At 32.5% G+C, this 13,879-nt stretch overlaps 2 protein-coding genes across 2 annotated transcripts in view; both read left to right on the forward strand.

The window, feature by feature from the left end:
* LOC126966542 (uncharacterized) overlaps nt 1–13,879 on the forward strand; it is a 309,865-nt gene that overhangs the window by 59,743 nt on the left and 236,243 nt on the right. The window lies entirely within an intron of this gene.
* The window catches only part of LOC126966536 (ras-related protein Rab-37), a 75,297-nt gene that overhangs the window by 5,773 nt on the left and 55,645 nt on the right, over nt 1–13,879 (forward strand). Inside the window, exons 2-3 of the mRNA XM_050810670.1 lie at nt 7,782–7,940; nt 10,276–10,386. Coding sequence (XP_050666627.1) covers nt 7,782–7,940; nt 10,276–10,386 — 270 coding nt within the window. The remainder of the gene's footprint in view (nt 1–7,781; nt 7,941–10,275; nt 10,387–13,879) is intronic.

Raw genomic sequence — 13,879 nt, forward strand, 5'->3', positions numbered from 1 at the left:
TCTGTGAGGAATTTGACAGGATTTTTACTCCAGTAACGGTGACAGTAAACAACAAACATAGTTTTAATGATTGGGCAACAATGGGTATCCACAAAAGTCGTAAACGCTTATATGACCTTTATTATGAGAAACATTACAATAATAGTGAAGAATTTAAAATATATGTAAAAAAATACTCCAAGCTTTTTAAAATAGTTTGTCATGAAGCGAAAACACGTTTCATTGCAGATAAAATTAAAAACAGTAATAATAAAGTAAAAGCGACTTGGAGTGTAATTAACAATGAAACTGGTAGATCGAATTGCCGTAACACCTCTATCTGTTTAAATATTAATAATCGCGTTATAAATTCGGAAATAGAAATTGCAAATGAATTTGATAAATACTTCTCCGAAATCCCGATTGTCACGACCAAATACCTTAACGCTTCGCCAAAAGCAGCATATGATATGCTTAAATTACACGTACCAGTATCTTCTACTGACTTGAAATTTAAGTGTTACAGGTAGCGATATAATAAAAATCTTCAAATTAATTAACCTAAAAAATACAAAAGACCTATGGGGCCATTCGACTAATATTGTTAAATACATACTTGACATTATAGCACCTGAATTAGCAATAATATTTAATGAATGCATAGATGAGGGTGTGTTCCCTGACCTCATGAAATACAGCAAAGTTATACCTTTGTTTAAATCGGGCAGTTCTTTTGACCCTGCTAATTTCAGACCTATTTCAGTGCTGCCTGTTTTTAGTAAAATTTTTGAAAAACTTTTGCTTCAACAGCTACAAATGCATTTTTGTAAATTAATGAACAAAAATCAGTTTGGTTTCACTAGGGGTTTATCAACAATTAATGCGGGTACTAGACTCATTGAGCACATCTTTGACGCCTGGGAAGAGTCACAGGATGCATTGGGCATTTTTTGTGATTTGTCAAAAGCATTTGACTGCGTCCACCATGAAACTTTACTCCTAAAACTAAAGCATTATGGAGTGAAAAATAGAGCCCTAAATCTGTTAAAATCATATTTAAGCGAAAGAGTTCAGATAGTCGATGTAAATGGCAAACGGTCTTCGGGTAAACCTGTGCGAATAGGTATTCCACAGGGTTCTATTCTCGGTCCTTTCTTGTTTCTTATATATATTAACGATCTACCGTTTGTGGTGGATGATAGCCATGAGATTGTATTGTTTGCTGATGATACTTCACTTATTTTTAAAGTGAAGCGACGTGCGGATATTGATGACGAGGTAAGCAATGCACTCTCAAAGATAGTGCGTTGGTTTGAGACGAATAATCTGCACTTAAACAGTAAAAAAACAAAGTGTTTACGGTTCATTACACCAAACACAGCGGAGGTACAAACCAACGTACTTATAAATGACCAGAGATTGCAACTTGTGGACACTACGGTCTTCCTGGGTATCACGTTAGATAAAAAGCTTCAGTGGGGTCCACATATTACCCATCTAGCAGATAGACTCAGCTCTGCGGCATATGCAGTTAGAAAGATTAGAGAGTACACGAATGTTGCGACCGCTAGATTAGTGTACTTTAGTTATTTTCACAGCATGACGTACGGTATATTACTATGGGGTCATGCTGCTGACATTGATATAGTGTTTGCTCTGCAAAAGAGAGCTGTTCGTGCTATATATCAGCTTGGTTATAGACAGTCTCTCAAAGAAAAATTTAAAGAAATAAATATTATGACTGTTTATTGTCAGTACATTTATGAAAATTTAATATATGTTCACAAAAATCGTCACCTTTTTGCTCTTAATAGTGATTTTCATTATTATAACACTAGAAATAAGGGATTGCTTGTAACTAATTCTAGTAGGCTTCATAAGATACATAATAGCTTTAAGGGTAAATGTATACACTTCTACAATAAAGTCCCAGCCACTGTTCAGGCATTGTCTATAAATAAATTTAAATGTTTTATAAAAAAATGGCTCTGTCGTAAATCCTATTACTCCACTGCTGAATATCTAAATGATCGGACAGCCTGGGACTAGATTGTGACTATTTTATAGCAACTGTACAATATTGTATATTTTTATTGAAAAGAGCGCAAAAAAAAAGAATGCTGGGAGAGTTTCTTGCGCCGCTTCTTCTCTCTCAGAGCGCCATTTGTTTCCGAAGCGGTAGTAGTATCTAGTAGTATAAGAAATGACATCAAAAAGAATTCTAAAGGAATCAATTTTGAGAAAATAAATGCCTTTTATGCCTTTTTATGCCTTAAAAAAGGTGTTGAACCCAGGGCGTGGGTAAGACGTTTGTAAGAGTTTGCTATTTTATGCTATTATATGAATTGGAATAATTTGCCCTTTGCAGCCCACATAAATAAATTGAGAATTTATTTCTGTGGCACTTACAATCCTTATTGAACCCATAACAATACGACCCTGATTACAACCCTTAACCCAGACACTAATGGAATTTCTTTCTGACTGTAATTTTATATAAAATATTTCCTAAGTTCTGAGATAATCTGTATAAGGCTGTTGTAAATAGTTTAGTTTCATTAAACTTATTGTTTATAAAACACCCATGTGTCAAGCTTGTAATTGTTTTTCTTTGTTTTGTCTATGTTAATTTACGTCATTGTTAAATGACTGTTCTTAATATCAAACGGTTGATCCCCCTTCTCTTGAGAGTCTATTGTGTAATACAAGGTTTCCGTGATGTAAGGTTGTTTATTTTGTTATATAAACTGCCTTATAAATACATTAAATTAATTAAAATAAATATTACACACACTGCTGCTTGAATGAAACACAACAGACACACATACATTAAAGTCTTTGACAAATAAACCCTGATTAAGTCCATACTTAAAAATTAAATTAATTTTGGTTGAATTTCGACCTTTGGGCGACCAGTAGTTAAAATAAATGTACAATTCAGCCTCAGTTTGTTCGATTGTGTTACGAGTTACCAAATTTAACAAATTCATACAATGACCTAAGAGACTGACGTAATAAAATTTAAAATAAAATAGGGAATCACCATATAGAGTGTTCCAACATTAAATTTTTCCAATAAAATTTAACTCTGATTTTCGTCCCCTTTTCATCAATAGCATGAATAAAAATGAAGACAGGCAAGGGAGGAAATCAATAGAATCTAAATAGGTTCAATTAGGTGGGTGCTAACAGTGAGGGGGGAGTGGGCCTACCAGTTGAATGTCACGTTGACCCCCTTTCGCTCAACAAGGCTGAAGTGAGTTTTTCCGACTTTCGTTTATCTTTTTAATAACCTTGCTGATTGTAGTATCATTGCGTATTTATTTATCAAGCATTTACTCTGTTAATTTTGTTTTTATATTTTAATAACGACGAATGAATAAATAAATAAAATTTTGAGCCAAGCTTTTTTTAACATTACAAAATTTAAACAATTTGTTATGTTTTTAAAGTGATAACCCTCACTTCTAGGATTAATACACAAATAAAATTTCAAAAACAACAAAATTTTTGAACGATGCGGGACTCGAACCCACGATCTCCAGCGTTTTTAAAATTTTATTTGTGTATTAATCCTAGAAGTGAGGGTTATCACTTTAAAAACATAACAAATTGTTTAGATTTACAAGAGCGACATCTCATGTCAATTTTCCTAATATGCAAATATTGGGGTTGAGCAGGTTATCATGTAGATGAAGCCACAACCTGAGAGTTGAACAAAGCAAACAAGATTTTATGACGATACGTTACTCAAACGGTGGGCTCAGTTGGTTAGAGCACCGGCACGGAACGCCGGAGGTCGTGGGTTCGAGTCCCGCATCGTTCATAAAATTTTGTTGTTTTTCAAATTTTATTTGTGTATTACAAAAGTTGAACAAGAAATATCTTTAATAACTTTGTATCTTTTTGATTCCTAGTAAAAGTTTGTTTTTATTTTGTTTTATCTTACAAACTATAATCATTTGATGGCTAGCTTGATTGATGCAGTTAAGTTACTAATTTTATTTATTTATTAACACCTAAACTTACAAAAACATTTGGATGTAGGTACGTGTTGGTTCATTTAGTATTAACCGGTGAATAATGCTGTAAGAAAATTTATTTTCGACTTTTTATCAAACTTGTTTTTAAGTACATATACTTCTTTCACGCTTTTTAGAAACCATTTTGTTTTTAAAAAGTTTTTGAAATTATGTACTCACTTCTAATTTCGTAGCATGAGCGGTTTTAAGTTTTGACATCTTTTAGGATCGGTATGGATATTAGTTAAATAATACCTTCTAGATATTATTAAGCCCCCTGCATTGATCGAGTAATTCGTTATATTATATTAGTCAATGCTGTGCATTTCTTTTATTTGTGTACATATTAGAATTTTAAATAATGTTAAGTTTATATTTGTAAATGTATTAATATGTATTCTGTTGAAGTGCCTAATAAAAATAAATACCTATACCTGTTTCACTACCCTGCAGCAACGGACTACAGTTTGATGGTAGGGTAAAATAATTACCTAGGTACATTTTTTTTCGACTGGTAAAATTTTTAATAATAAATAATAGGTCTTAAGTCTAAACGTCTACAGTGATCGAAGTTTGAATTAACTCTATCGGTTGCGCAATATTATTGTAATTACCGCGGTGAATCACCATCAAGTAAGCACGATTCTCGACTATACATATAGTTAATCAAGAACAACTCTACCAAATAAGACTTGTATTTGGTAATAATCCAACATTTATTAGAACCTCATCTTGATACAACATGTTTTCGTTCCTAGTAAAGAAAGCTGCTGATAGATGGCGCTGATATGTATTTATTTTTATTTAATGATGTATATTTATTTTATATTTCGATTCACCAGTGATAAATTCAACATTACATTAAAAATTATACTAAGATACAAAGGTCATATTACTAAATGAATTAACTTCTAAGGTACCTCATAATACTTCATGCTAAAATATGTGTGAAATAGTTATTTGAAATTATTGTAAGTTATAAGACAACCATTCTATGATGTAATAAAATAAGGAAATTAAAAAATCTACCAATCAAGTCAAGATATAGGTACTAAATAAATCAAGAATTTATTATATATTTATTATATATATATATTTTTTTTTAATTTTTGCGAAACCTCTGACATAGGTAGGTATAAGCATCTAAAATCGTTTATTATTATCCACAATCGCGACACAGGTGAATTAATCTCCAAAATAGTTCTGCGAGAAGGTTTTTCAAACACGTGAGCTTATCACAGGTTTATGTGGGTATCAAGGCACTCTAAAATGAAATATAGACACGAAAGGAGTTGTCATAAACGCTGTTAATACTTTTGTACCTATAAGAAAAGTAAATCCAAAAAGTCCCTTCAGTCTTCCAGAGTTTGTATTAAGTACTTATGTATTGTGTTTTATATAGCCAATACTTTATAAAATACGTGGACATAAGAGCTGCTTTAGTTCATTTCGGTTTTTTTTTAACGGAAAGTGCGAATAATAAGTAAAGTAGGTACCTATCGTAAAATATACAATATACAAAGTATATATACATATATAGTATATAAAGTACAAAGGGGTTTAATTCTTAAGCCCCCTATGATATTACTTAGAATAGATACTATTATAATAATAATATTAACACACTTTTTACACAAATTATCTTGCCCCAAGTTAAGCATATATAGCCTGTGTTATGGGTTACAAGACAACGATATATTTAATACAATATACTTACTTAAACATACATAAATTCATATAAACATACATAAATACATTTAAACATCCATGACTCGGAAACAAACATCCATATTCATCATATAAATGCTGTGTAAGTTTTATCAATAAACACTTTAAAAAAGTAAAGAATTATAAAATGATTTTCCAATTCTATCTCTAAAATATTACCATATACTTTTACCATTACCTTTGATTGAAAACGAAAACTTTGTTTTGATAAATGCACCAGCGACTTCAAACAACACCGTATAGCTAATAATGGATTTACATAAACCTAGCAATACTAACTCTGGCAGTTGTGCACGCGATATTGATTCTTTATAGAGATACATAAGAATGAAATTCACGTGTACAGTTGTTTTACGAATTTATTTCCACTCGCTAATAGGTACTATGGCTCAGACATGCCTTTGATGTTGGGATGATGGCTTGATGACGTCATAAGCCGATTTATTTATTAAACTTGATTATTGTTTCGTTGTTGTTTGAAGGATTATTTTGAAATCTGTTTTGAACTTTTCATTTTTAGTACTGAATATGGTTAAAAAATGGTACAAGTATATATTATATGTATGTATCACATATACTCACAACAATCTATAGCGAGATTCTCTTTTTTAAATAGCGGAAACGTCATCAGACATTAGGCTGATATTTTCGTCCGGAAAATAATCTAAGTTACTCTCAAGTCGCACCTTTTAATAATAATACAACAAAACCTCTGTAAATCGAATCTTGATTAGTCATAAACCTTCCAAACTTGAATAAATGTTGTCCGCATTTCCTTTCAAGCACCTAAAAGTCCAATGCTCAAAGTCCCGCCCTTCTATAAGTCGAAATACTTAATTCGTGAGTTCAAATAAATTCAGAACATGTTATCCCTCTTTATCTCGAAAAAATTATTTGACCATTGCTTTCGAAGACAAAATACCAACTTTAAGAATGAAGGAATTTGATTTGCGTATTGCTGATGACAATTGATAATACTAAGGGCTTTCTTTCGATTTTGTTTTGTACGGACAGCGTACAAAATATTTAAAAAATCTTATTTTTGACGATGAAGATTATTAATGAACTAAACAAGTTAGTACTCAATACCAGAAATGAGCCTTTTAACCGTTAAATGCATTAAACATAATATTTTTGTGTATGTTTAAAATAACTAAATAAACTAATTCAAATTAGGTGATTTTATGTTGTCTATAATTAATGTAAGTGATCTATGATTAATATTTACTTTATATTTTAAAACCTAATAATTTATGTTGTTTCTTTGCAACGACTTTTTTTTTTTTTTTTTATGACGTTTGTGCGGAAGCAAATTCAAGTAATAAATCAACAAAAAGGTAGGGGAATCAATTTCCCTGACTATATTTCATCAGTATTTCTTAGAAATATAAGTAGGAATACAATAAATGAACCTGCATGCTTGCACTAGTCCGGTGTTTGAATTTAACTTCAAATAAGTTACTTTGTTCCTACAGATTGATATATTTTTTTAATATTAAATATTTTTTTAATAGCTACCTCTATAACTAGTTCATTTATTTTTTATTTCATTGATTATTAATTGCACCTAACATAAAATTTGTTGAAGTAAACCGTAACCTTTCCTGACAATATTTGCTTAAGTTTTAGTCCTCAATAAATAGAAAACTCTTTACCTTTTTAATTTTTTTTCCGTCTTCCTTTCATGTTTCACAACAATTTATTTATTTATATAAATTTATAATTACAACGTTATTCAATAATATATTAATTAAACGAAACCAGTATTTCAACAATACACAGTATAACCATATTGAACTTTTCACTAAATCCATTCATTTCACTTATAAGATGTAAACACTTACACAGCACTATAAATGTCAGCTGTATAGCTGACATTTGCATATGCCAGACATGAGCATGTCGGTGACGTGAACCATAAGATTTTCCCCTTTTAAAAAGTGCCCAACGCGGCAAAAGAAGTTTTCACTTCAAAATTTCCTGTACAATCAAGGGATATCAACTTTTTAATAGACTAATAATTGTAAATTTATTTTACCTTTTGTTTCCCAGCACGTCGGTACAGACGACAGCATGAGTGACGACGTGTTCGAAGATGACAACCTCCGGGCACCGACCCACCGCACCACGCCCTCGCCGACTGGCTACCCGGACTACAAGCCTGTGTCTCCTGCACGACCAGCGCTGGAGGATGAGATGCCCATTCACAAAGTATGTGGTAACATATGGTATGTTATTGGTGAGCTCGATTGACCACAAGATTAAAGTTCTTTGAACCGAAGGAGTATTGACCCCGAGGGCCCTGTGACTCTTATAGATAATCCTTTACAATCTCAAGCGATTGTCATTCCGCGGTCATCTGGAAAGCAAAGCCATTTTGGCTTCCAAGAAACTGAGGTCATAGACAGAACGGGGCAAATACTTCATTCCGGGCCACATTCCAACGTATTAGAAGGCGTAAGGTAATATTCATCAAATCAAATCCGATTTATTCATTTAGATCAAAAAATTACAAGTTGGAATATCAAAAGTAAATTTATCATTTGGCTTTTTATTTGGATTTTTATCATTGACCGCGATCTTTACGATACATTATAATACTATTTGTAATTAGTTAATTATTTAAGATAAATCATAACTTATATATACTCATATGTGTCATAGTTATATATAAAATGTATGTGAACGGCAATAAAACAAGAAACTTCAGTTTTCACTTGGGTTAAAAGGCCAATTTATTGTTGTATTTATTATCTTCTTTAGCCAAAGTAAAAAATTGATTCGGATAAAATAAGGTGAATTATATTTTCTTAATGAATATAGAAATGATAAAGGGCTCTCAATTATTTTGATTGGAATAAGCTCGAAGCTTTGGCTTTGTGATTGGTTCTTTTTAAATTAACATTTTTCTTAAATAAAAGGCATTAGGGCGAAACAGCGGTTTTTGGGTTTCCAGAATTTGTATAAACCCCAAAAATATCAATAAAATAGTAATAAATACTTTTAATATCCGGACTGCCTTGCGAACTCTGGAGGGGGCCGAGGCGCTATCACTCAAAGAAAACTGTGCAGTTAAATCTCCCTCTATTTGCCGTGGACTTTTTCAATATCACGGCGCTTCGTTCTAATCTTAATGCCATCTAATTTCATCTTGAGACACAAGTCGGAATTGTACCTTTTGACTAATGTTGAGATCTATCTATAGATACGCTCTAGCGTACTCAGACTTAACTCGGACTTTACTTACGTAAAACTAAGCTGGATTCAATAGTTGCTGATTTTGACAGCTGAGATTATGCCCAATAGAAAGGTGAAGCGCACGTTTCTACATACGTTAATATACAGTATATAGTCGATTATTAAACAAACTTACAATAGAAATTAGAAAATACACTAGATCATAACAGTATCCAAAACTTATTCGAATATTACTTTTATTTAAATAAGTGGAAATCAATGAATGAATGATTAATGCGATATGCAGACTTGTTAACTTATTTGGTATGAGGAACGGAACGTATTTTTAGATGCGAGAAAGCTATGGGTGACAGGAGACAGTGTATTAAACGGGAATTTTAAAACTTGGAGCTATTGTTATGAAGCAAGGAATTGTTGATCTCCTTTTTGTTCTGATTATACTCTGAGGTTCTCCAAAGTCGTCCTTACAAGCTAAGATGTGTGGGCTTAGCGGTGTTTCGTGAACATGATGGGTGTGGTATTTGTAACGACAGTATCGTTACAAATACAATGATCTATTAACTATAACAGGTCGAAATAGCACTACAAGCAGAACTCGTTCAAGTTAAAGCATGGACGAATCATCGTTCCGGTCGCACATTTTTAGGAAGTAGGTGACCCTTCACATGACTTAAGATACTATTTATTATGTAAAAAATTCAATGTTACAAGAACATTCGTGATTGAATCAGTGAATAAACCATAGAATTACAATGTACGAGCGTATAGACGAACAAAGCGTGCGAGAGAGAAGAACATCTCTAACTGATATACAACAAGCTAGAAAAGGGCAGCGAATCTATTGGTACACGTCTTAAGTCAACTACGCTTGGCAAGGCGCAAACTGACAAAAAAAATTGGTCACTCATTACCGGGCTGTCAGTTGGTCTATATTAAGGCCAACGAGACGAGATAAAGAATGTAAACAAACGGTCCGTTACTGAGTTACATTATACTGAGTCATATATATATTATATTGTTATACATACGGCTGATTTGGACTGTTCCGACGAATCATCTTTGTCTAATACTGACTACAGCGATTAGAATATGGAATCCATAATTTATATCTTAGGCTCCCCTACCATTACATAAAATAACAACATTTTGTCAAATGCTAGTCACTGTATCATTACCTCGTAGATGTACACTGTGAAACGCAAATGATGTCTTCATTCGATAGGTGAGTAGCAAGTAGCCTATCAGGAACTTTACTTTGACTTTGTGAGACAGCCCCTAGTCTATGGAATAAACTGACAGTTAAATATCTGTTAATACGCTTGATATGAAACACATTAAACGTTCACAGACTATATTGCTTGGCGACAGCGGCGTGGGGAAAACATCTTTATTAGTTCAGTTCGAAACGGGGAAGTTTCAGCCGGGGAACTTCTCAGCAACCGTCGGTATTGGATTTACGGTACGTATTGTTCAAAAATAAAATTTGTTTACGATAATAATATAGCTATGTACGACGTACATGCGAATTTAGAGGAAACATTAGTAGATATTTGCCCCAAACAAACGTTCTCAACTTTTATCTCCTTGATTTTTAACCTTAGACAAAGAATATATAACAGTACAAGTGTCTCTCTGTTTTGATTTTTTGATTCTTTGATATTATTGGGTTTGTAAGTGCCTCAAGATTGAGAAATTCTTGAAGTACCTACGCTATACTTCAAAAATGACTCTACCTTGAGTCCTACCCCCTTATTCATAATAGTCTGCTAACTTAAAGCATTGCTAATTCTCACTCTGTCTTCTTCTATTGACCTAAGTCAGAATGAGAAAAAACACCCTAAGCGGCTGTTTAAAGTTAGCGGACCATTATGAATAAGGGGGCTATTATACAAAGCGACAACAATATGTAAAACAATTTAAACAGTCCGACACAGAATATTTCCATTGTATTCGGTTTCCAAAATTTCATTCCGATCAGTTAATTTTTGGAGGAAATCGCTGAGGACGAAACCCTGATTTTTCAGTTTTTTACTCACGGCTTTTACTCGGATCTGCAGTTTGCTTTATCTCCATCATGATTGTCTCGCCCGCGGTATGTTGTTTTAGGATTCTTAAATCTTAAAAAGGTCTCAGCTAATGTTTCCTGTTAAAGATGTTCGCCAGTCGTTATACGGTGGGAACAACAACAAGTTTTTATTTGTAAATATACAAACTCACTAGTCTTTCATTTTAACCATTATTTGTACTTGGCAAAACTTAATTTTTATTTACAAATTAGATTGAAAAGTGCTGAATTTAATATACAAAATCATACACAAGCTTCACATCGTTTTGTATGGCCAGCGTCACTTATCGCGCATGCCATTTTGTGGTAAGGGCCACGCAGCTGTTGTTAAGCACAACGTGGTCGGGCCGGTACTTATAAAAATAATTAGAATTTGTAAGCCTCGAATTTATCTTATCCTATAAACTCTTGGCGAACAGAAATTAATATATTGAGAAAAGTTTAGATGCTAACACTATTAATTGCAAAATTAAATAAAACTACTTATTTAACCTAAATTGTAGTTCCTACTGTATACATATAATGATCTTAGTTATTATTTGTAATTTTAATTGCTACAACGTTATGAAAATATGCCTCAATAATGTTTTGTAAATGTATTTTATATTGTAAACACACACCGATAAATTTTTCGCGTTGTATGTTGTGTTCCCCAAACGTGCGAACGGGAGAGATACAGAATGATTTTTTTGGTGAAATTGACAATTTAGGAGTAAACTCATTTAACCTACTAAATCGCATCAGAATATTTTGATGTCAATAACATGAGCGAAATATAATGTACTTAGTCTTATATAAATTTTGTGCTTTTATGGCTGCCATTGATTAACTTTTAAGATATTACGAAATTTGGAAAATGTCTAACTATAAAGGGTAGTTTTCTATTATCTTAATCACTTTTTGAAAAAAAATCAAAATGATTATTATTTAGTTATAGAAAATTGTTTTTGCTTATTTTATGAACAATGCTTACCTCTTAAATATAAGATAGGTATAAATGTATATGTCTGTTGCGTTAATTTGATGATAATTTTCTGCTAAAGCGTTCCCACTTACTCACCAAGTTTTGTTTTTGTTACGATGTCTAATAATTTGGTATGTGAGTATAACTTATATCCTCTTATACCCTTATTAATATACATATACTTACTACAGAAAGGAAAGTTTCTGTAAGTCTTCTCAAAGTATTACGTCAGTTATAACCAAAATCAGTATTAATAGTAGTTGTAAGAAATAATTACTCCCGAAGTAATATACTTACGTCTGTTAAGCGAATGATTAGGCATTTATTATATATATACTTAGCTTTTTGGCAGCAGGAGCACAGGATTTGCCAAATTTGAAGCGAAATAATTTTTAAAGTGAAACTTTTATTACATCGTCTCAAACTTTTTCGGCTGTGTGTTGCATGTCGCGTGACGGTCGGGCGGCGCCTATAGTTCGCAGCAGCTGTCCGTGTAGTGTATAGACTATTACTCATTTGTGCCAGTGCTCCACGCTATTTCGTTTGTTTTTATTATTTCCCATTAAGATCGATAAAGCGATATTTATACCCTTAATGGAATATTATTCCAAAAATATTTAGTTTAATGTCTATAATGTGAGAAAAAGGTTCACTTTTACCGTGGTTTCATAAAACCACACAATTCTTTTTATACATCGCTTTTGGTAAAAAATTATGGCAGAAATTTTTTAACGATGCACGCGCATATTGACACTATTATCCGACACCATGAAGTAAGTCGATAAGTCTCTCTCTGTTAAGTGTAAAGTGATATGTATATTCAGTTTATTTTCTTAGCAATTGAAACTATTATTCAATGACGTTCTATACAAATATAAGGACATATCATTCACAGTCTGATATCGGAATGACATAATGTGTAAAGACAATTAAAGCACACTTTTCTCCTAAGTAGTGTGTCAACTGTCACTGCTCGAATCGGGTTCTATATTCAACATACGTGTCCTGAACTGAATAAATTTTTTACATTGCTTCTTATTCACCAACAATATTTTAAACAACTGGAGTAAATGCAGCAATGTATAGACATAGCAGTCGCAACTTTTTAATGGTGTAATTTATCGCATGTTCCACTTTGGCTTTCTACGATGTGATTTGTCTATATAACAGATTAAATAACAACTATTTGCCACAGGGGCATTCATATAATATAGGCATTTGGCACTTTTTTTGGTTAGTAAATATAGCACTAGTGTTAAAGTTAATTTAGTTTAATTTGGTTCCGTTATATTATCATCAAGCTTCTATTGAACACCAACTCATAAAATGATTCCTTACGGTCATACTAGATACCTACGGTAAGCAATCTTTGCTAATTCCAAATCTCAACTATGACTAGTTAGATCCACAGTGTCTACCTTGCTAAAAAACCAATGCACGCCCCTGGTTTGCCACCATACTTTGCCATACCGTAACATACAGGAAATGCCTAATTTGAAGCTAAATAATGAAATGCTAGAAAATATGTTAATTATAAGTAATAGTCATACATCTTGTAGTGCATTTAGGAAAAAATCGAGAGTTGATTTTTAATAAGTCGATAAATCCCTCTATGATACAAGTGACACTGTGATTACTAACAATATTCAGCGAAAATATTTGAATTGAACTCTGTGTCATGTGTTACGTGGCAGAAAGTAGACGAAAGAAAGGAAGTACTTCAACTGTTAGGAACATTCCACACCATTGATGCGTTATAATATACATATGCCTAATTTGAAGCTTAATAAATTAATTATGTTAATTATTATAGTCATACATCTTATAGCGCATTTACGAAAAATATGAGAGATCATTTTTAACAATGCAAGTCTCCAATGCACCAACTTTCCGACACCACGAAGTAGTATAGTGTGAAGTGGT

This window comes from Leptidea sinapis, chromosome 10, assembly GCF_905404315.1.
Source record: "Leptidea sinapis chromosome 10, ilLepSina1.1, whole genome shotgun sequence".
NCBI classification, from domain to species: domain Eukaryota; kingdom Metazoa; phylum Arthropoda; class Insecta; order Lepidoptera; family Pieridae; genus Leptidea; species Leptidea sinapis.